The 23388-nt window shown below is 47.5% G+C and overlaps 1 protein-coding gene across 1 annotated transcript in view; it reads left to right on the top strand.

Moving 5' to 3' along the window:
- Nucleotides 1–2672: 2672 nt before the first annotated feature.
- Nucleotides 2673–23388, top strand: part of LOC144597719 (serine/threonine-protein kinase PAK 4-like) — a 47405-nt gene continuing 26689 nt past the window's right edge. Inside the window, exons 1-3 of the mRNA XM_078407250.1 lie at nucleotides 2673–2928; nucleotides 3714–3829; nucleotides 19453–20127. Coding sequence (XP_078263376.1) covers nucleotides 2673–2928; nucleotides 3714–3829; nucleotides 19453–20127 — 1047 coding nt within the window. The remainder of the gene's footprint in view (nucleotides 2929–3713; nucleotides 3830–19452; nucleotides 20128–23388) is intronic.

Genomic DNA, 23388 nt, shown 5'->3' with positions numbered 1-23388 from the left:
GCATGTATACACACAAGGAATTTGCCTTGGCGCTTTGCTCGCAAGTAACAACACGACATACAGTAAACAATTGAGAATAAAACATTATAATTTACACATGTGAAGAATGAAATAAAATACCAGAGTAAAAGGAGGCTACAGGAGGTTGTTGAGTAGAGCTACTGCTCGTGGTTTAAAGCTGTTTTTATGTCTGGCTGTGGCTGCTTTGACAGTCCGGAGTGGCCTTCCAGAGGGAAGTGCTTCCAAGAGTTTGTGGCCAGGGTGAGAGGGGTCAGAGATGATCTTGCCAGCTCACTTCCTGGCCCTTGCAGTGTACAGTTCGTCAATGGGGGGAAGGTTGCAGCCAACAACTTCCTCAGCTGATCGAACGATGCGCTGCAGCCTCTGGATGTCGTGATTGGTGGCTGAGCCAAACCAGACCATGATGGAGAAGGCGAGGACTGGGGTCCCCCAGTGTTTACAGAGGGACCCCAGGAACGGGTCTGTGTTTACAGGGTGTCCATGTTGTAAGGGGTCCCCGGATAGTTTTGGCCTTTGGAGGGGGGTGTCCCTGGGATTGTGTGGGTATTAGACTGGAGCGATATGTTGAAAGACTGGAGCGACTAGGCTTGTATACACTGGAATTTAGGATGAGAGGGGATCTTATCGAAACGTATAAGATTATTAAGGGGTTGGACACGTTAGAGGCAGGAAACATGTTCCCAATGTTGGGGGAGTCCAGAACAAGGGGCCACAGTTTAAGAATAAGGGGTAGGCCATTTAGAACAGAGATGAGGAAAAACCTTTTCAGTCAGAGAGTTGTGAATCTGTGGAATTCTCTGCCTCAGAAGGCAGTGGAGGCCAATTCTCAGGATGCATTCAAGAGAGAGCTAGATGGAGCTCTTAAGGATAGCGGAGTCAGGGGGTATGGGGAGAAGGCAGGAACGGGGTACTGATTGAGAATGATCAGCCATGATCACATTGAATGGCGGTGCTGGCTCGAAGGGCTGAATGGCCTCCTCCTGCACCTATTGTCTATTGTCTATTTACAAGGGGTTGCCAAGAGTGAGGCAGTGCTGACAGGGTGGTGTGTCTGTGTTTGCACTGCGGGAGGCTCTTGTCGACTGTCAGTTTAGTTTAGAGATACAGAGTGGAAACAGGCTCTTTGGCCCACCGAGTCTAGGCCGAACAATGATCACTGACTATCAATGATCAATGACTCTGCATGCTAGGGGCAGCTTTGCAGAGGCCGATTCGCCGGGCAACTCTGCCGCTGTGCCACTGTGCTGGTGTTTACAGAGGGTCCCCAGGACACGATGTTTCCAGAGGTGTGTCTGTGTTTACAGGAGGGGGGGTCCAAAGTGCGCGTCTGTGTTTAGAAGGGGGGGATGTCCTCAGGAGTGTGTCTGTATTTACAGGGGTTGCCTGGGGGAGAGTGTCAGTGCTCACAAAATGGTCACCGAGACTATGTCTGTGTTTGCCTGGGGAGCCCAGGACCTTGTCACATTGTGTCAGCCATGATCACATTGGATGGCGGTGCTGGCTCGAAGGGCCGAATGGCCTCCTCCTGCACCTATTGTCTATTCTCTATTGTGTCTGTGGTAGATAATAGACAATAGACAATAGGTGCAGGAGGAGGCCATTCGGCCCTTCGAGCCAGCACCGCCATTCAATGTGATCATGGCTGATCATTCTCAATCAGTACCCCGTTCCTGCCTTCTCCCCATACCCCCTGACTCCGCTATCCTTAAGAGCTCTATCTAGCTCTCTCTTGAATGCATTCAGAGAATTGGCCTCCACTGCCTTCTGAGGCAGAGAATTCCACAGATTCACAACTCTCTGACTGAAAAAGTTTTTCCTCATCTCAGTTCTAAATGGCCTACCCCTTATTCTTAAACTGTGGCCCCTTGTTCTGGACTCCCCCAACATTGGGAACATGTTTCCAGCCTCTAACATGTCCAACCCGTTAATAATCTTATACGTTTCAATAAGATCCCCTCATCCTTCTAAATTCCAGCGTATACAAGCCTAGTCGCTCCAGTCTTTCAACATATGACAGTCCCGCCATTCCGGGAATTAACCTAGTAAACCTACGCTGCACGCCCTCAATAGCAAGAATATCCTTCCTCAAATTTGGAGACCAAAACTGCACACAGTACTCCAGGTGCGGTCTCACTAGGGCCCTGTACAACTGCAGAAGGGCCTCTTTGCTCCTATACTCAACTCCTCTTGTTATGAAGGCCAACAGGAGGTCCCGAGCTGTATTGTCAGCTTGAACAGGGGGTCGCCAGGTGCTTCTCTATGTTTACAAGGTGTTCCTGGGCAAGTGCCTGTTTATGGGGAGTCCCCAGGATTGTGTTGGTGCACACAGAGGTCCCAATGTGCAGGAAGGAACTGCAGGTGCTGGTTTAAACTGAAGATAGACACGAAGTGCTGGAGTAACTCAGCGGGACGGGCAGCATCTCTGGAGAGAAGGAATGGGTGACGTTTCGGTTCTTGAAGTTAGGGAAGCCAATGTTCGTACCGCTGGGTTGTGAGCTGCCCGAGCCAAAGATGAGGTGCTGTTCCTCCAGTTTGGGCTGGGCCTCAGCCTGACTTTCCCGGCCGCTGTTTGTCGATGCCTCCCCGCACCGGGCTGACTCTCACCTCTCACTGCAGGTCTGCTCACCGAAGCTGTGCTGCTTCAGCTCGAAATGTGGAAGAAGAGGAAAGGCCACCGAGTGGAAATCTCAGCCCCCGCCAACTTCCAGCACACGGTCCACACCTCCTTTGACCCGCAAGGCCAGCGGTTTGTGGGCCTGCCCAAGCAGTGGCAGGGGCTCGTTGCGGACGGCCTGAAGCGCCCAACGCCCCTGGTCGATCGGTCCGCCATCACGCCATTGAAGGTAACCGTGTGGGTAAAGGACAAGGCCGGCCTGGGACGGGGGCTGTGGTCGTCCAGGGTGAAGGGTATTGAAGCCAATGTCCAGAGCTACTGAGAGTGGGTGATGCCCACTCTGAGCGCATTAGAGCATTGAGATTATTTTGTGTGGCATGGAGCAACATTGGGTGCTGATGGCGAGGGCTGGCAAGTACATAACTACAGTTCAAGACAGGCAGCAACTCTGGAGAGAAGGAATGGGTGACGTTTCGGGTCGAGACCCTTCTTCAGTCTGATGAAGGGTCTCGACCTGAAACGTCGCCCATACTGTCCGATAGTATAACGACCTGATACTGTCCCTAATAACATAGAAACATAGAAACATAGGTGCAGGAGGAGGCCTTTTGGCCCTTCGAGCCAGCAACACAATTCAATATGATCATGGCTGATCATCTAAAATCAGTTCCTGCTTTTCCCCCACATCCCTTGATTCCTTTAGCCCTGAGAGCTAAATCTAACTCTCTCTTGAAAACATCCAGTGAATTGGCCTCCAATGCCTTCTGTGGCAGAGAATTCCACAGATTCACAACTCTCCGGGGTGAAGAAGTTTTTCCTCATCTCAGTCCTAACATAGGACTATGCGGGCGTGATAGATTTAGTGTGAATGGATCTTCGATGGTTGGCGTGGACACGGTGGGCTGAACGGCCTGTTTCCATGCTGTATCTTCCAATCAGTCAATAAACAGCAGGGTCGATAGCAGTGGAGCAGTTGGAAGTGTAGCGTAGAGCATTTGCACCCTTGACATTGAGCTGGTGTACCCAGACATGATGGTTGTCTCCAGGACAATCATAGACTTGTCACGTTGTGCTGCAGAGGAAATGAAGACCGCACGCTGCTTGGCAGCTGGATTTGTAACCCCATTGAAGTGGGGTTGCCACTGCAGGGAAGGCCGGGCACCAGTCTCCATCTACAACCCCGCTCGAGCAAGAGTACGGAGGAAACATGTTCCTGTTATGGCGAAGGGCGACGCGAGCAAGTTTAGGGAACTCTGGTTGGTGAAAGATGGTGAGACTCCAGTCAAGTGAAAGGAGGAGGCATACGTCAGATTCAGGTGGCCAGGATCGAGGTCAATACCTCCAAGAGAAGTTCAATCAGGTGGGCAAAATGAGGACATGAAGTGAAGTTTACAGGCAAAGTAAAATAACATCCCCAGAGATTCTACACTTGTGTAAAGAGTAAAATGGTGTTGAGGGGAAAAACATGTCCCCTTAAAGATCAGCACGGCCATCTTTGAGTAAATCCGCGGCACAGTGGTAGATTTGCTGCCTTGCAGCGCCAGAGACCCAGTTTCATAAGGTCATAAGATCATATGTGATAGGAGCAGAATTAGGCCATTCGGCCCATCAAGTCTACTCTGCCGTTCAATCATGGCTGATCTATCTCTCCCTCCTAACCCCATTTTCCTGCCTTCTCCCCATAACCTGTGACACCCATACTAATCAAGAATCTATCTATCTCTACCTTAAATATATCCACTGACTTGGCCTCCACAGCCTTCTGTGGCAAAGAATTCCACAGATTCACCACCCTCTGGCTAAAGAAATTTATCCTCATCGTCTTCCTTATTTATTTGCCAATAGCGAGCACATTTTAGTGCCATGTGGTTGGCCTTTGCAAGATCCTTCACAGTGCGTGTGTCATGCAGCACGTCACAGCCCAGGAGATGTTCCATAGTCTGGAGGCCCCGTCCGCACTTGCAGTCTGCCGCATCTTCAGTGTATCCCCACGTCAGCATGTTGGATTTGCTCCTCCCCACGCCTGTCCGCAGTCTGTTGAGACGGCGCCAGGTTATCCACGGTCGGTCGGAACCTGTTGGGAGTTTCTCAGAGGGGTCGATTGCCATGTGAATGTCTTCCGGAGATTTCTCTAGTCTCTCTTCCCAGAGTTTGAGCCTCCTGGACGATGCACTGCAGGGCAGGGGATGGAGAGAAGAGAGGAAACTTGTGCGCAATTTCAAACGCTGAGGTAGCAAAGGGCGGTCGTGTAGGGGGTGTCTTTCACCCTTTGATTGTCTGACGCGTTCTTTTTGACTGGCTACAGCTCTTCTGATTCCAGGAGGTGCAATGCCAGAGAGTAGGTAGATGTGGTCAGTCTTGGTAGGTTTCATGCATCCACTGATGTAGCGACAGCTAGTGTTTAGCACAGGATCAATCTTCCTTCCTAAAAGACAATCCCTTCATTTCTGAGGCTATGACCTCTAGTTCTAGACCCACCCACTCATGGAAACATCCAGTATTGCCTTTCCGCTGACTGGACAACGCGCAACAAAAGCTTTTCACTGTAGCTCGGTACACGTGACAATAAACTAAACTGAACTCAACAGTTGGGACATACGGTTGGACCCAATGTAGCACTGGGGAACAAAGTGTTTGGGGCTTGGTGTACCAGCCCCCAAATCCCTGAAGGTGGCAGCACAGGTAAATAGGATGGAGAGCAAGAATAGACACAAAATGCTGGAGTAACTCAGCGGGTCAGGCAGCATCTCTGGAGAGAAGGAATGGGTGACGTTTCAGGCCGAGACCCTTCTTCAGACTGATGTCAGGGGAGAGGGAGATACATAGATCAGGAAGTGTAAGGTGTGAAAACAGGACAAAGAGAATGGAGATCAAGGGAAATGTAGAATAGATCATTGTTCGCTGGGCGAAGATAACAATCAAACAGCAAACAGAGATCAAATGTAGTCGGAGTCAGCAAGAATGTCTTGATACAACTTTATAAAACATTGGTTAGGCCACAATTGGAGTATTGTCTGCATTTCCGGTTGCCACACTATAGGAAGGATGTGATTAGATTGCAGAGGGTGGAGAGGAGATTCCCAAGAATGTTGCCTGGGATGGAGCATTTCAGTCACGAGGAGAGACTGAATACGCTGGGTTTGTTTTCACTGGAGCAAAGGAGGATGAGAAGGAACCTGATAGAGGTACACAGACAGAGGTAATACAGATTCCCACAAAGACCTTTCTGTCCTGGGCCTCCTCCACTCTCAGAGTGAGGCCCAGTGCAAATTGGAGGAACAGCACCTCATATTTCGCTTGGGCAGCTTACACCCCAGCGGTATGAATCTTGTATTTATTCACAAAATGCTGGAGTAACTCAGCAGGTCAGGCAGCATCTCGGGAGAGAAGGAATGGGTGACGTTTCGGGTCGAGACCCTTCTTCAGACCCGAAACGTCACCCATTCCTTCTCTCCCAAGATGCTGCCTGACCTGCTGTTACTCCAGCATTTTGTGAATAAATCGATTTGTACCAGCATCTGCAGTTATTTTCTTATACTACGGTATGAATCTTGTGTTCTCTAGCTTCAAGTAACCCTTGCTTTCCCTCTCTCTCCGTCCCTCCCCCATCCTAGTTCTCCGACTAGTTTCACTGTCCTCCTGATTAAACGTTACTGATTGTATGCCTCATTTTCACCTTCCCTCAGTTTACGATGAACCATTCCACACTTTCCTTAATCATCGTTCCCTTTGATCTCTCGTTTTCACACCTTAACCTTCCATATCTCTATGTGTCCCTCTCCCCTGACTTTCAGTCTGAAGAAAGGTCTCGGCCCGAAACGTCATCCATTCCTTCTCTCCAGAGATGCTGCCTGACCCGCTGAGTTACTCCAGCATTTTGTGTCTCTCTTGGAGGCATGCAGAAGTAGAAGAAGCATAGATAGGTTATGTAATGTCCTCTGTAAGACCCTGTTGTGGCTAGCACAATGAATTACCGAGATCTTCGGTTTCCTCCCACACTCCAAAGACGTACAGGTTTGTAGGTTAATTGGCTGGTTAAATGTAAAAATTGTCCCTAGTGGGTGTAGGATAGTGTTAATGTACGGGGATCGCTGGGCGGCACGGACTTGGAGGGCCGAAAAGGCCTGTTTCCGGCTGTATATATATATGATATATATGATACGCCCGACATCTTGTAAGAAGCTTTTATTACTGATACTTCACCAGGAAACTTCTAGAAGGTCACCTGACCTCAGTCCCAAGGCACAAGCCCATTGGCCCTAGAAGGTCATCTGACCTCAGTCACAAGGCATAAGCCCATTGGCCAGCTTCTGCTCTTGGCCTCAAAGGGGCACTGGCATTTACATCACATATACATCACATCTACATCACATCTACATCACATCTCCCCCTTTACTTTAATTACATCACATCTCCCCCTTTACTTTAATTACATCACATCTCCCCCTTTACTTTACTTACATCAATTTAATGTAGATGAAACACCACAAATAACACAATGCTCTTCAAACTACAAAACTATCAACTTTACATAACAAGCTGTGCCGGGGGTTTGGACAATCGCCCACTTCTCGTGCAAGTCGTATTTCCAACCCGTTCTGTGTCGTATTTATGTTGTATGCGTAGTGGGGCAGGCGCAGCGGGGAGCCCTCTCGCAGGTAGGCGCTGGGAGGCTTGAGGAAGAGTAGCGGCTCGCTGCCCGGCACCGGGTTCCCCAGCTCCTGGGCGTGCTCGCCGTAGTTCCTGCCCACGCACACGATCTTTCTCTCCCACTCCCAGAAACGGCTCAGGTTCTTCCTGGAACTCATCCACGCAGTCGCCCTGCCGGCAGGGACCCGACACTTGGACTCTGTTTCTGTCTCTGTCTCTGTCTCTGACTCTGTCTCTGTCTTTGTCTCTGTCTCTGTCTCTGTCTCTGTCTCTGTCTCTGACTCTGACTCTGTCTCTGACTCTGACTCTGACTCTGTCTCTGTTGCCGTCTCGTACAGTTGGAATGCCCTTATCCAGTCCTTATAATTCTTGGCCAAGTGGTCCCGATGGCTTGAGTCCAGACATTCTTCTCCACTTCTGACACCATGTAATGTCCTCTGTAAGACCCTGTTGTGGCTAGCACAATGAATATACGCCCGACATCTTGTAAGAAGATTTTATTACTAATCCTTCACCAGGAAACCTCTAGAAGGTCACCTGACCTCAGTCCCAAGGCACAAGCCCATTGGCCCTAGAAGGTCATCTGACCTCAATCACAAGGCACAAGCCCATTGGCCAGCTTCGGCTCTTGGCCTCAAGGGGGCACTGGCATTTACATCACATATACATCACAGGTTAGATAGTAAAAAGGCTTTCGCCATGACTGACCTGTCTGAGACCAGAGGGCATTTGTTTCAGTTGCGGTAAAGGATTAGTGGGAATTTGGGGAAATATTTTTTCCACCGAGTTCGCAGTTGCAAACTTCTATCCAATTAGTCATTATTACTGGAAGAGATTGTGGTCGCTCAGTGGGTGGGGTAGCAATTTGAATATATAAAGTCTGGTAATCTGGACAAAACCATTATGGAATCCTAAAATAGACACAAAATGCTGGAGTAACTCAGCGGGACAGGCAGCATCTGTGGAGAGAAGGAATGGGTGACGTTCCGGGTCGAGACCTTTCTTCCTAACTGGTTTATCAACAGGTAGACACAAACTGTGTGCAGTTTTGGTCTCCAAATTTGAGGAAGGATATTCTTGCTATTGAGGGCGTGCAGCGTCGGTTTACTAGGTTAATTCCCGGAATGGCGGGACTGTCGTATGTTGAAAGACTGGAGCGACTAGGCTTATATACACTGGAATTTAGAAGGATGAGAGGGGATCTTATCGAAACATATAAGATTATTAAAGGGTTGGACACGTTAGAGGCAGGAAACATGTTTCCAATGTTGGGGGAGTCCAGAACAAGGGGCCACAGTTTAAGAATAAGGGGTAGGCCATTTAGAACGGAGATGAGGAAAAACATTTTCAGTCAGAGTTGTGAATCTGGAATTCTCTGCCTCAGAAGGCAGTGGAGGCCAATTCTCTGAATGCATTCAAGAGAGAGCTAGATAGAGCTCTTAAGGATAGCGGAGTCAGGGGGTATGGGGAGAAGGCAGGAACAGGGTACTGATTGAGAATGATCAGCCATGATCACATTGAATGGCGGTGCTGGCTCAAAGGGCCGAATGGCCTCCTCCTGCACCTATTGTCTATTGTCTATCCAGGCCTTTCACCAGTCGGTAAGGTTCAATGAGGTCCCCATGTAAAGCCAGCCCCATGCAGTGAGGTGGGGAGAACAGGCTACTCAGTTGTAACCAATGCTTGCAGGGAACCTTTTCCAGGTATAGCCAGCTAACGTGGTATATATGTCGCTGCTGGCTGTCTCCCAAGATTATGAATCAGGTTTGCAAATATTCCCAAATTAAGGTGCGGCAAGTTGCAGAACACTGCCAGAGGGGATAGGTTGGTGGGAAAGGCAGGTCGATGAGAGATGAAGTTGAATGCAGAGAAGAATGTTACTCTGGCACAAAATCTATCAACAAGTAAATAATAAAATGGGCAGGATGCCTCCAGGAAACGTTGTGTGGAAAGTATCTACCCCAAGGGGACAATTGATTTAGCCCGGATAAGCTGAAGAGAATGCAAGCAAATGGGACAATACGTGAGGTGGAAGCATTGAAACATGACATGATTGGGGTAATGTCAGGATACAACGCTGGCAGGAGACAGCGTAACATGGCCACAAATGGGAGCCACCTGCATTTCTGTACTGAAGCACATTTCTGTACTGAAGCTACCTGTTCCCCTTGGTCAATTAATCCGCCGTCATGGTCTCAACATCCACTGCTTCGCCGATGATATCCAGCTCCTCATCTCCACCAAGTCAATCTCCACCACCACACACTCTACACTGACAAACTGCATCACTGAAATAAAATCTTGGCTTCAATCAAATTTCCTCAAACTCAACTGCAACAAATCTGAAATCATCATCATTGGTCCAAAAACGCTCACCAAATCCACCCAAAACTTCATCCTCAATATTGATGGTCTCCCAGTATCCACCTCCCCTCGCATCCGGAATCTTGGAATCATCTTTGATCAAACCCTCTCCTTCGACAAACACATCAAACACATCACAAAGACAGCCTTCTTCCACCTCAAAAACATTGCCCGTCTCCGTCCATGCCTCTCCTCCACAGCTGCAGAAACCCTCATCCACGCCTTCATCACCTCCCGTCTGGACTACTGCAACAGCCTCCTCTATGGCGCACCCTCAAAAATCATCAGTAAACTTCAATACATTCAAAACTCCGCTGCCCGTCTACTCACCCACACCCCGACCCGTGACCATATCACCCCCGTCCTTTACAAACTCCACTGGCTCCCCATCCCCCAGAGAATCCAGTACAAAATCCTCCTCATGACCTACAAAGCCCTCCATAACCTGGCCCCATCCTACCTGACCGACCTCCTCCACAGGCACACTCCCACCTGCACCCTCCGCTCTGCTGCTGCCAATCTCCTATCCCCCCACATCCGGACCAAACTCAGATCCTGGGGGGACAGGGCTTTCTCCATCGCTGCTCCCACCCTATGGAACTCACTACCCCAAACCGTCAGAGACTCCTCCACACTCACCACATTCAAAACATCACTGAAGTCTCACCTGTTCAGTACTGCCTTCAACCACTGAAGGTCACCTCACCTTCTGTCTCCTTTCTCTGTTCGTTTACTTATTTATCTATTTATTCACTTCCCTATATTCTCTAAATCCCTGTAAAGCGTCTTTGAGTATATGAAAAGCGCTATATAAATGTAATGCATTATTATTATTATTATTATCTGACACAGAGAAGTGCCGCCCAAGATCTTTCAAACTGATTTCTACTGCCTGAAAAGTTAATGAAGGCAGATAGTCTTACAGCATTTGAGAAGCATCTGAACATCAAGGCATAGAATGTCAAGGCTTAGAATGTCAAGGCCTTGGCTGGGAGTCGCTGGAGTCAAGACCCACCAAAGCCCGCTTATATACAGTCTACAAAGAGACTCACGGCATCATCCCCAGTGACATTTCTCCCTTCATTCAATCCAATACCCAGACGTTTATAACGCAGTCCTCGGGTCACTTCATTTATACTGGAATTAGAGCAAACAAAAATAGCCACTATATCCATCACTATATCAATGGACTATCCCAGAGTGGAACATCCTTCCCGACACCACCGGATGTGCACCAAACTTGTCACTCTTCAGGTCACAGCTCGACAACTTGGACATGGATCATCTCACCAAACTTGCCCACATAAAAATCTAAATAACCCTCTTGCAACTGGTACCCACGCGACTGAAACCTGCACCAGATAGCCCAGCTGTTGGCGGTTGTGCAGTAGAAAAAATAATAAAATGGTAATAATATTAATAATAGAAGGACCAAATGCTGGTAAATAGGTTAGTATAGATCAGCAAGCACATGGTGGGCCGAAGGACCGCTTTTGTGTTGTGTGACCCAGATGGTTTCGCCACTGTAGTTTGGTGTTTGAGTCCACTGCCATGTTCATTTGACTTTTTCGTCGAGACAATGGGAGATCTCCTTCCTTGGAAAGGATTTCTTCCTTATTTGGACGCTGGTCGTGGAGGATCATCCCAGGTGTCTGCAGTGACTCATGGTCTTTTCACCCCCCCCCTGTTTCATGCCTGTGGTGGGACAATTACACAAGGACTGAAGAAAGTGACACACAGGTATGAGCACCTCATTACTCAGTGTGGACTGTGTCATGAGTGTGTCATGAGCTGCGTTATCTAGTCCAGGAAGCAAACCCTGATCAAGGAGCATTGGTGATGTAAATGTCCCATTTTTGTTCTGAACACAGTGCGTGACTGATGTGCGTCTCAGGAGAGAGTGAGTATCAGAACAGTTGGCGTTAAAGTATATGTGTATGTTAAAGTGTGTTGGCTGCCTCGCCAACAGTCCAGTCCGTCTGTCCTTTCCTTCTCTGTTGTTTCTTTAGAATGCGTTAAATGTATGTTTTTAGTGTTCTTTAGCTTGTTTTATGTGGGGGGTGGGGGTCAGCGGAAACTTTTTCTAATCTCTTACCTCGATGAACACGCGATATTTTTCCGTATCGTATCTCCGTCCGCACTGCGGCCTAACATCGAGGAGCTGGCGGCCTCTGCTGGAGACCGGTTTAGGGAGCTCCAACCTGCGGACTTACCATCGTGGAGCTTGCGATCCCTTTGCCAGGGGTCGACCTCCGAGCTCTACCGCGGGTGCCTGCGGACTTAACATCGTGGAGCTCGTGGTCTCTGGTTAGGGACTGACTTCGGGAGCTCCAAGCCGCGGGAACTTCGACCGCCCGGACGCGGGAGCTTCGACCGCCCCGACGGATGGTTCAACTGCCCCAATCGTGGGAAGAAAATGAGGGAAGAAGAATAGACTTTATTGCCTTCCATCACAGTGAGGAACGTGGAATCCGCTGTGGTGGATGTTTATGTTAACCTTTATGTAGTTGTGTGTCTTGTTGCTTTTTTTAGTATGGCCGTATAGCAATATGAATATCACTGTACCTTAATTGGTACACGTGACAATAAAAGACCTTTGTGTAGATTTGAAGAATGTTAGTAGTCAGCATGCTGATCAGGTATTGGGGCATTAAAATAACTGGTGTGTCTCAGTGTGGGGAGTGAGGGTCTAATCCAATTCAGTCAGGTCTGAAGAAGGGTCTTGACCCGGAACGTCACCCATTCCTTCTCTCCAGAGATGCCGCCTGTCCCGCTGAGTTACTCCAGCATTTTGTGTCTGACTTCCTGCGAGGTTCTGTAATAAAACCAGAAAATATTGGAAAAACTAATTTCACTCCTGCCATCGGGAAGAAGAGGTAGGAGCCTGAAAACTAGCGTCCAGTTCAGAAGCAGATTCTTGCCAACAACCATCAGGCTATTAAACACTACAACTGCCAAATAAGCTCTGAAGTACATAGACTTGGGGGGGAATTTTGTCTTTGACTTTGCACTATTATTGTTTGTTTTTTAAATATATGTACTGAACTTTTTTTGCTATTTATGATGGTTTTTACAGAGTGCTATGTTTATATTGTGCTGCTGCAAGTAAGAATTTCAATGTTCTGTTGTGGGACATATCACAATAAAGCACTCTTGCCTTTTGACTGTCGAGGTCAGGTGGCATCTGTGGAAAGAGAAACACTTAATGTTTCAGCATGGAAGACCCTTTGTCGGAACTCTGAAGGAGAGGAACTAGTTTAGGTAGCGGGGAAGGTGGGCTGAGGGCAAGGGGTGAAGCAAGTTGGCACGGTGGCGCAGTGGTAGAGCTGCTGCCTTACAGCGCCAGAGACCCGGGCTCGATCCTGACCACGGGCGCTTGTCTGTACGGAGTTTTGTACGTTCTCCCCATGACCAATGTAGGTTTTCTCTGGGATCTTTGGTTTCCTCCCACACTCCAAAGACGTGCAGGTTTGTAGGTTAATTGGCTTGGTGTAATAGTATAAATGTAGAGCCGTCCCTCGTGTGTGTAGGATGGTGTTAATGTGCGGGGATCGCTGGTCGGTACGGACGCGGTGGGCCGAGGGGGCCTGATTCCGTGCTGTATCTCTAAATTAAAAACTGCACCAAAGGCAATGCGTGACAGAGTAATGTAGTAACTGAATGGACAGTCAGGCAGCTTGGTCTGTGCAATGTGTTGCTGATGTTGTGAAGTCCGTGTGGAGTTTCTCTGGCTTCACAATCTCATCGATGGTGCAGGCAGGTAGTCCTGCAGCATTTCGGAAGCTTCTGGAAGAATATTTGATGGTCAAGGTGTGGAAGGCTATGGACCTCGTGCTGTTACATGGGGCTTGGTGGCGATCAGCAAGTGCATTATGGGTAGAGCCTGTTTCTGCTGCCCAACCCTGTAGCCCAGATGGATTGTGGTAAACAAGGTGAAACACAAGAAATAAGCTATCAAAGCTCACTGAACCTATTCCCCGTCAGGATTACTGCAGGCCATTCATTCTAACTTTCCAATTAGTTGCGATCTGCCACTTGTACAAACTGCTGATTGTGGAATGATCAGCCATGATCACAGTGAATGGCGGTGCTGGCTCGAAAGGGCCGAATGGCCTACTCCTGCACCTATTGTTGAAAGGGGTAAATGCTTTAAATACATAATAGATGCACGAGGGGGTACAGGACTACCTTTTCTAGCTTCGTAATTCTTCTTTAGCAGGCTTTTTCTAGTGGGAAGGTGCTAATTGACTAAAACGTATTGGAACCAGGACTAATGCCTTTCGAAATGTGCCCTTCCTGTTCTTCCCTTGATGTACTATCAACTCATTGCTCTTGATCTACACAGTACTGCTAACTGATAAGAGAGACAATCTCAGAAGATGTTAACGAACTACAGCATTTTGGGACCATGACTAATGCCTTAAGGAATGTGTCCTTTTGATCTTTACAGTATAAAACATCCGGTCCAGACTTTGTTCTGGGGAGTGGTGGCTCAGTTGAGGGGGGGGGGGGTCAAGTGCTTATTGCTTACTTGATTGATGTACATCCCGACACTCCTGCTGGCTGATCAACCAGTAAAGCTTGTGTAAGAAAATAACTGCAGATGCTGGTACAAATCGAAGGTATTTATTCACCAAATGCTGGAGTAACTCAGCAGGTCAGGCAGCATCTCAAGAGAGAAGGAATCGAGACCCTTCTTCAGACTGATGTCAGGGGGGCGGGACAAAGGAAGAATATAGGTGGAGACAGGAAGATAGAGGGAGATCTGGGACGGGGGAGGGGAAGAGAGGGACAGAGAAGCTATCTAAAGTTGGAGAAGTCGATGTTCATACCGCTGGGCTGCAAGCTGCCCAGGCGATATATGAGGTGCTGTTCCTCCAATTTGCGGTGGGCCTCACTACGACACTGGAGGAGGCCCATGACAGAAAGGTCAGACTGGGAGTGGGAGGGGGAGTTAAAGCTTGAGTTGGTTTACTTAACCCATTGTGTGTTGTCTGTTTTAAGAAGAAGCAAACTTTAACATTGTCTATTGTCTATTGAATTCTGGTAATTTATTGAGACCTCTAGGTTGGTTATACTGGATTGATAATTAGGATGGTACTGCACATAGTTCTGCCACCTTGCAGTTCCAATGACCTGGGTTCAGTCCTGTTCTCTGGTTCTGTCTGTGCAGAGTTTATGCACAGCTCCCGGTGACTGCTTGGTGCCCTGATTTCCTCCCATGCTCCAAAGCCAAAGTTATCGGAGAGAACTGCAGGTTTACACCGAAGATGGACGCAAAAAAAAGCTGGAGTAACTCAGCGGGACAGGCAACATCTCTGGAGAGAAGGAATGGGTGATGTTTGGGGTTGAGACTGAAGAAGGGTTCCTTCTCTCCAGAGATGCTGCCTGTCCCGCTGAGTTACTCCAGCATTTTGTGTCTATCTTCGGGTTGGTAAGTAAATTGGCCACTCTAAACTATCCTGTGGGTAGTTAGTTGGAAACCTGGGGGAGATGACAGAAGGGTTAGAGAGAACAGGTTACAGGGGGAATGGACTGGTAAGAAGGCTCTAACCGCAACAGAGATTCAATGGCCTGTGTGGTAAGAACATATTAAAAAGAACTTGAGAAATACAAACCATATCCTGCCCTTTGATAATCATTTTTTTGTTTATATTTTATTTCGAACATGTAAAACAAAAAAAAGATAAAAACAAAACAAAATAACAATAAAATGAAATGAACGATAAACCTATATACAAAATGAATGAATTCTCATAAACAACAAAAATTAAATCTTGCATGTTCAAAAAGTAGGAGGACCTATACACTTATTTATTCCTACCCCTTCTCTGCTACTTCTCAATTAATTCACAAACTTTATCTTATCTACATCTATCTTATTAAAAGTCAGATCTTGTGAATCAATATATATGTATGTATCTGTGATTTTGCTGATTACGGCAAAACGGTCAACCGTAGCGCCACAATTTTTGCACCGCCTAATCACACCGCTGGACGCTTGCCGAAAATGATTTTTTAATTTAATCCGGTCGTTTATGTTTTAAGTTACAGAGGTTTAAAAGTCAAGACTTTTTTTCTCTCAGTTATTTCGGCTGATTTCGGCAAAAACGCTGAACCGTAGTGCCACAACTTTTGCACCGCCTTAATCACCACGCTGAACGCTGCTGGAAAATGATTTTTTTATTTGATTCGGTCGTGTATTTTTTAAGTTACAGAGGTTTTAGTAAAAATTAAAAAAAAACAGCCGCTTTTTCCATGGCCTTCAGCGTGTGACGTCAAAATGCCCGTGTGACAAGAGCTCGTGCAACCCCCCTCCTACTGATTTATTGAAGGGTTTCAGCGTGGGGGCAAGAGAGAGTAGGGGAAAGGGGTGTGCTGGGGAAAGGTGGGGTGGGGGAGAGAGAATGGTGGCGGGGTCTGAGAATGGGGACTGGGGAGGGGGAAAACAGGGGTCGTCCGAAGGGGGCTTGGTGGTGGGGGAAATAGGGGTACTGGGAAAAGGGGAGGTCGTGGGGAAAGGGGGGGTGTGGGGAGAGTAAGATTGGGGTTGGGGGAGGAGAGAATGGGGGGTGGGGGGTATATATTCGCTAGTATATATATATATATATATACATACATACATATATCCATACATATGCTATATACATACATATATACACATACATGCACACACGCAAACATATATATATGCAGTTTATAAACAACTAGACCAAGTGGACCCGTTGGGCCCAAACCTAGCTTGCATTGGTGCACCACCCTGTCCACTCCCCTCTCTCCTCAACCCCCCCCTCCCCTCTCCCTTTTCCCCCACTCCCTCCTTCCCCCCTCCCTCCATCCTCCCCTCCCCCTCCCCCTCCCCCTCCCCACCTTTTAAACTTTAAAATGTGAATAACTTTAAAAATATAACACCGATTTCAATAAAACTACTTGCATTAAAGTGACAACGGTGAGTAAGGTGGGCCTGAAATTGTTGCGCTATCGTGTACCGTTTTGGCTGAAGTTCAGTCACAAACAAGATAACAAACGAGAGTTTTAGTGTATAGATGAATGATATGCAAAAAAAGTAACGATGATAAAGGAAACAGTTCATTGTGGCCTAGGTGAAATTGAGTTACATAGAAACATAGATAGAAACATAGAAAATAGGTGCAGGAGTAGGCCATTCGGCCCTTCGAGCCTGCACCGCCATTCAATATGATCATGGCTGATCATTCAGTTCAGTAACCTGTACCTGCCTTCTCTCCATACCCCCTGATCCCTCTAACTCCCTCTTAAATATAGCCAATGAACTGGCCTCAACTACCTTCTGTGGCAGAGAATTCCACAGACTCACCACTCTGTGTGAAGAAATGTTTTCTCATCTCGGTCCTAAAAGACTTCCCCCTTATCCTTAAGCTGTGACCCCTGGTTCTGGACTCCCCCAACATCGGGAACAATCTTCCCGCATCTAGCCTCTCCAACCCCTTAAGAATTTTATATGTTTCTATAAGATCCCCCCTCAGTCTTCTAAATTCCAGCGAGTACAAGCCCAGTCTATCTAGTCTTTCCTCAGGGATCAATCTGGTGAACCTTCTCTGTACTCCCTCTAAGGCAAGAACGTCTTTCCTCAGGTTAGGAGACCAAAACTGCACACAGTACTCCAGGTGCGGTCTCACCAAGGCCCTGTACAACTGCAGCAGAACCTCCCTGCTCCTAAACTCAAATCCTCTTGCTATGAATGCCAACATACCATTCGCTTTCTTCACTGCCTGCTGCACCTGCATGCTTGCTTTCAATGACTGGTGCACCATGACACCCAAGTCACGTTGCATCTCCCCTTCTCCCAATCGGTCACCATTCAGGTAATACTCTGCTTTCCTGTTCTTGCCGCCAAAGTGGATAACCTCACATTTATCCACATTATATTGCATCTGCCATGCATTTGCCCACTCGCCTAATCTATCCAAGTCACTCTGCAGCCTCCTAGCATCCTCCTCGCAACTAACACTGCCACCCAGCTTCGTGTCATCCGCAAACTTAGAGATGTTGCATTCAATTCCCTCGTCCAAATCATTAATATACACTGTAAATAACTGGGGTCCCAGCACTGAGCCTTGCGGTACCCCACTAGTCACTGCCTGCCATTCCGAAAAGGACCCGTTTATTCCTACTCTTTCCTTCCTGTCCGCCAACCAATTTTCTATCCACCTCAACACTGAACCCTCAATACCGTGTGCTTTAAGTTTGTACACCAATCTCCTATGTGGGACCTTGTCGAAGGCCTTCTGAAAGTCCAGATATAACACATCGACTGGTTCTCCCTTATCCACTCTACTAGTTACATCCTCGAAAAATTCTATAAGATTCGTCAGACATGATTGGCCTTTGGTAAATCCATGCTGACTTTGTCCGATGATTTCACCACTTTCCAAATGTAATGCTATCACATCTTTAATAACTGACTCTAGCATGTTCCCCACTACCGATGTTAGGCTAACTGGTCTATAATTCCCCGTTTTCTCTCTCCCTCCCTTTTTAAAAAGTGGGGTTACATTAGCTACCCTCCAGTCCTCAGGAACTACTCCAGAATCTAAAGAGTTTTGAAAAATTATCACTAATGCATCCACTATTTCTGAGGCTACTTCCTTAAGCACTCTGGGATGCAGCCTGTCTGGTCCTGGGGATTTATCTGCCTTTATTTACCTAACACCACTTCCCGACTAACCTGGATTTCCCTCAGTTCCTCCATCTCTTTAGACCCCCGGGTCCCCCGCTATGTCCGGCAGATGGTTTATGTCTTCCTTAGTGAAGACAGAACCAAAGTATTTGTTCAATTGGTCTGCCATCTCCTTGTTCCCTATGATCAATTCACCTGTTTCCGACTGCAAGGGACCTACATTTGCCTTAACTAATCTTTTTCTCTTGACATATCTATAAAAGCTTTTGCAGTCTGTTTTTATGTTCCTTGCCAGTTTTCCCTCATAATCTATTTTCCCTTTCCTAATTAAGCCCTTTGTCCTCCTCTGCTGGACTCTGAATTTCTCCCAGTCCTCTGGTATGCTACTTTTTCTGGCTAATCTGTATGCTTCATCTTTTGTTTTAATACTATCCTTGATTTCCCTTGTTAGCCACGGATGCACTACCATTCCTGGTTTGTTCTTTTGCCAAACTGGGATGAACACTTGTTGTAGTTCATCCATGCGACCTTTAAATGCCTTCCATTGCATGTCCACCGTCAACCCTTTCAGCACCAATCGCCAGTCTATCTTGGACAATTCACGCCTCATACCCTCAAAGTTACAGACAATGGGGCTCAACAAGACGACTTTGAACCTGGTAGAATGACTTAGGTGGGGGTGAGATGGAGAGAGAGGGGATGGAAGGGTTATTTGAAGTTAGAGAAATCAATATTAATACTGCTGGGTTGTGAATTGCCCGAGAGAAATATGAGGTGCTGTTCCCACAATTTATTTAGCCTCACTCTGACAGTGGAGGAAGCCCAGGACAGAAAGGTTAGGGTGGGAATGGGAGGCGGTTAAAGTGCTTGACAACCGGGAGATAAGGTAGGTCCAGGCGAACTGAGCAAAAGTGTTCAGCAGAACGATCGCCCAGTTTTAGTATATAGATTATCCAAATTCTATGTTCAACGCGAATATCACTCTGTGCCAATAAACTAAAACATAACCGTCATCTCAGGCCTTCCTCATTCTTATGCCTCTGGAAAACAATTTTTTTGTGCATCTTCTTGAGCTGAGTAATGTTATAATTGCCATGTACGCTTCTCTGCTTTCATCATGTCACTTGTCTGTTTTATTGCACAGCCCATTGTCCGTGGAACTGTATCTGGAGTGAATAATAATCTCCCGGGGCTGGTGTCTGATCTGCTGGAACTTTCGGTTGCAAGGTCCAACTCTTTACGGAGAAACACCATCTGCTCGTCTCAGAGGAAAGAGGGGCCTCTGAAGAAAATCGAGGAGGCCACGACCCAGGAAATGTTGTGCCTTAATCCCGGGCGACGTTGGAGCAATAACTTCTTCGGGGACCAGAAAGCAAGGTGCAAAGGGCAGATTGGAAGTTTCACGGCCCGGCTGCATCTTCCGAAGGGCTCACATTTGCAGCAAAACGGCAATGGGATTCACGAGGCCCAGCCGGTCAAGAACCTGACCATCCCCTCACTGGAATACGAGCGACAGAAGGCAAAGCCCACCGATCATTCACTTGAACCGCTGAACTCCACGTCGCCCACAGGCAAAGGAGCACCTGGCTCCCCACAGGGAGTGACCAGGACGAGATCGGGGAGAAGAAACAGCGCGGGCTGGAGACCCATATCCTGTTTCTTCATTCAGTCTACCTCGAAGCAGCAGAGACGTCAGGACTCGGGCTTAGGCAGCCCGCCTCTGCTACCCCACAGTCAAGGGAACCAACACAATGCCACTCTCACAGCAAACACCTCACTCAACACCTCAGGCCCAGTCACGTCAACCAGCCAGGATCAGGTACGTAGCTAGGACTTGATTTGAATCACTGCCCCCATTTACGCAATGGGCCGATACTTATATTAGAAACATAGAAACATAGAAAATAGGTGCAGGAGTAGGCCATTCGGCCCTTCGAGCCTGCACCGCCATTTTCAATATGATCATGGCTGATCATCCAACTCAGTATCCTGTACCTGCCTTCTCTCCATACCCCCTGATCCCTTTAGCCACAAGGGCCACATCTAACTCCCACTTAAATATAGCCAATGAACTGGCCTCAACTACCTTCTGTGGCAGAGAATTCCACAGATTCACCACTCTCTGTGTGAAAAAAAACGTTCTCATCTCGGTCCTAAAAGACTTCCCCCTTATCCTTAAACTGTGACCCCTTGTTCTGAACTTCCCCATCATCGGGAACAATCTTCCTGCATCTAGCCTGCCCAACCCCTTAAGGATTTTGTAAGTTTCTATAAGATCCCCCCTCAATCTTCTAAATTCCAGCGAGTACAAGCCAAGTCTATCCAGTCTTTCTTCATATGAAAGTCCTGCCATCCCAGGAATCAATCTGGTGAACCTTCTCTGTACTCCCTCTATGGCAAGAATAGACAATAGACAATAGACAATAGGTGCAGGAGTAGGCCATTCAGCCCTTCGAGCCAGCACCGCCATTCAATGTCTTTCCTCAGATTAGGAGACCAAAACTGTACGCAATACTCCAGGTGTGGTCTCACCGATGCCCTGTACAACTGCAGTATTGAGACACCAAAGTCCGCAAACCCTCTTAGTTTTAGTTTAGATTAGAGATACAGCACGAAAACAGGCCCTTCAGCCCACCAAGTCCGCGCCGACCGGCGATCCCCGCACATTAACACTATCCTACACACACTAGGGACAATTGACATTTGTACCAAGCCTATTAACCTACAAACCTGTACGTCTTTGGAGTGTGGGAGGAAACAAGAGTTCCCGGAGAAAACACACACATGTCACGGGGAGAACGTACAAATTCCGTAGAGGCAGCGCCCGTAGTCGGGATTGAACCCGTGTCTACGGCGCTGTGAGACAGCAACTCTACCGCTTCTATCCAATTAGTCATTATTACTGGAAGAGATTGTGGTCGCTCAGTGGATGGGTTTTTTGTAGCAATTTGAATATATAAAGTCTGGTAATCCGGACAAAACCATTATGGAATCCTAAAATAGACACGAAATGCTGGAGTAACTCAGGCAGCATCTGTGGAGAGAAGGAATGGGTGATGTTTCGGGTCGAGACCCTTCTTCCTAACTGGTTTATCAACAGGTAGACACAAAATGCTGGAGTAACTCAGCGGGTCAGGCAGCACCACTGGATAGAAGGAATGGGTGACGTTTCGGGTCGAGACCCTTCTTCAGACCCACAGACTTTATCAACAAACTTGATAAAGAACATCATCATAGAGTTGCAAAGGGGAACAACCCCTTCAGCTCAACTTCATGCCCACTCTGACGCCATCCAAGCTAATCCCATTTGCCTGTGTTAGGCCCATTCCCCTCCACCCCTTTCCTATCTGTGATCCAGTCCAAATGTCTTTTAAATGCTCTAATTGCACCCACTTCTGCTACGTCCTTTGGCAACATGCCATGTACCCACCACCAAAATTCTTGCCCCTCCCATCCCTTCAAACTTCTCCCCTCTCATCTTAAACCTTCAAGGGCGGCACGGTGGCAGATCGTTACAGCTACTGCCTTACAGCGCCAAAGACCCGGGTTCGATCCTGACCACGGATGCTTGTCTGTATGGAGTTAATAACGTTCTCCCCATGACCTGCTTGGGTTTTCCCCAAAATCCTCGGTTTCCTCCCACAGTCCAAAGACATACATATTTGTAGGTCAATTGGCTTGGAATAAATGTAAGATATCCCTAGTGTGTGTAGGATAGTGTTAATACGCGGGGATCCCTGGTCGGCGCGGACTCGGTGGGCCGAAGGGCTTGTTTCCAGGCAGTTTCTCTAAACTTAACTAAACGTATGCACTTTTGATTTGGACTTCCAATCCCAAGTAAAAAGATACTAACCATCACCCATATCTACGCCTCTCACAATTTCATAAATCTCTATAAGGTCACTCAACCTCCAATGTTCCAGTGAGAATAAACCCAGCCTATCCAGTCTCTCCGCATAAGTTCATGTTTGTAAGTCTTAGGAGCAGAATTAAGCCATTCGGCCCATCAAGTCATGGCTGATCTATCTCTCCCACTCAACCCCATTCTCCTGCCTTCTCCCGATAACCCCTGACACCTGTACTAATCAAGAATCTATCTATCTCAGCCTTAAAAATATCCACTGACTTGGCCTCCACTGCCTTCTGTGGCAAAGAATTCCACAGATTCACCATCCAACAAAATTTCTCCTCATCTCCTTCCTAAAAGAAGGTCCTTTAATTCTGAGGCTATGACCTCTGGTCTTAGACTCTCCCACTAGTGGAAACATCACATCCACTCCATCCAGGCCTTTCACCAGTCGGTAAGGCCCAATGAGGTCCCCATGTGAGGCCAGCCCCATGCAGTGAGGTGGGGTGAACAGGCTACTCAGTTGTAACCAATTCTTGCAGGGGACCTTTTCTTTCTGGGAGGGGCCAGGTATAGCCAGCTAACGTGGTATATATGTCGCTGCTGGCTGTCTCCCAAGATTATGAATCAGGTTTGCAAATAGTCCCAAATTAATGTGTGGCAAGTTGCAGAGCACTGCCAGAGGGGATAGGTTGGTGGGAAAGGCAGGTCGATGAGAGATGAAGTTGAATGCAGAGAAGAATGTTACTCTGGCACAAAATCCAACAACAAGTAAATAATAAAATGGACAGGATGCCTCCAGGAAAAGTTGAGTGGAAAGTATCTACCCCAAGGGGACAATTGATTTAGCCCGGATAAGCTGAAGAGAATGCAAGCAAATGGGTCAACACGTGAAGAGGAAGCATTGAAACATGACATGATTGGGGTAATGTCAGGATACAACGCTGGCAGGAGACAGCATAACATGGCCACAAATGGGAACAACCTGCATTTCTATACTGAAGCACATCTGACACAGAGAAGTGCTGCCCAAGATCTTTCAAGAGCTGGGCAGCAAACAAAACATAGAAACGTAGAAAATAGGTGCATGAGGAGACCATTCGGCCCCTCGAGCCAGCACCACCATTCGTTGTGATCATGGCTGATCATCCACAATCAGTAACCCGTGCCTGCCTTCTCCCCATATCCCTTGATTCCACCAGCCCCTAGAGCTCTATCTAACTCTCTCTTAAA

Source organism: Rhinoraja longicauda, chromosome 10 (genome assembly GCF_053455715.1).
Source record: "Rhinoraja longicauda isolate Sanriku21f chromosome 10, sRhiLon1.1, whole genome shotgun sequence".
Taxonomy (NCBI): Eukaryota; Metazoa; Chordata; class Chondrichthyes; order Rajiformes; family Arhynchobatidae; genus Rhinoraja; species Rhinoraja longicauda.
This window is presented reverse-complemented; position numbering and strand designations above follow the sequence as displayed.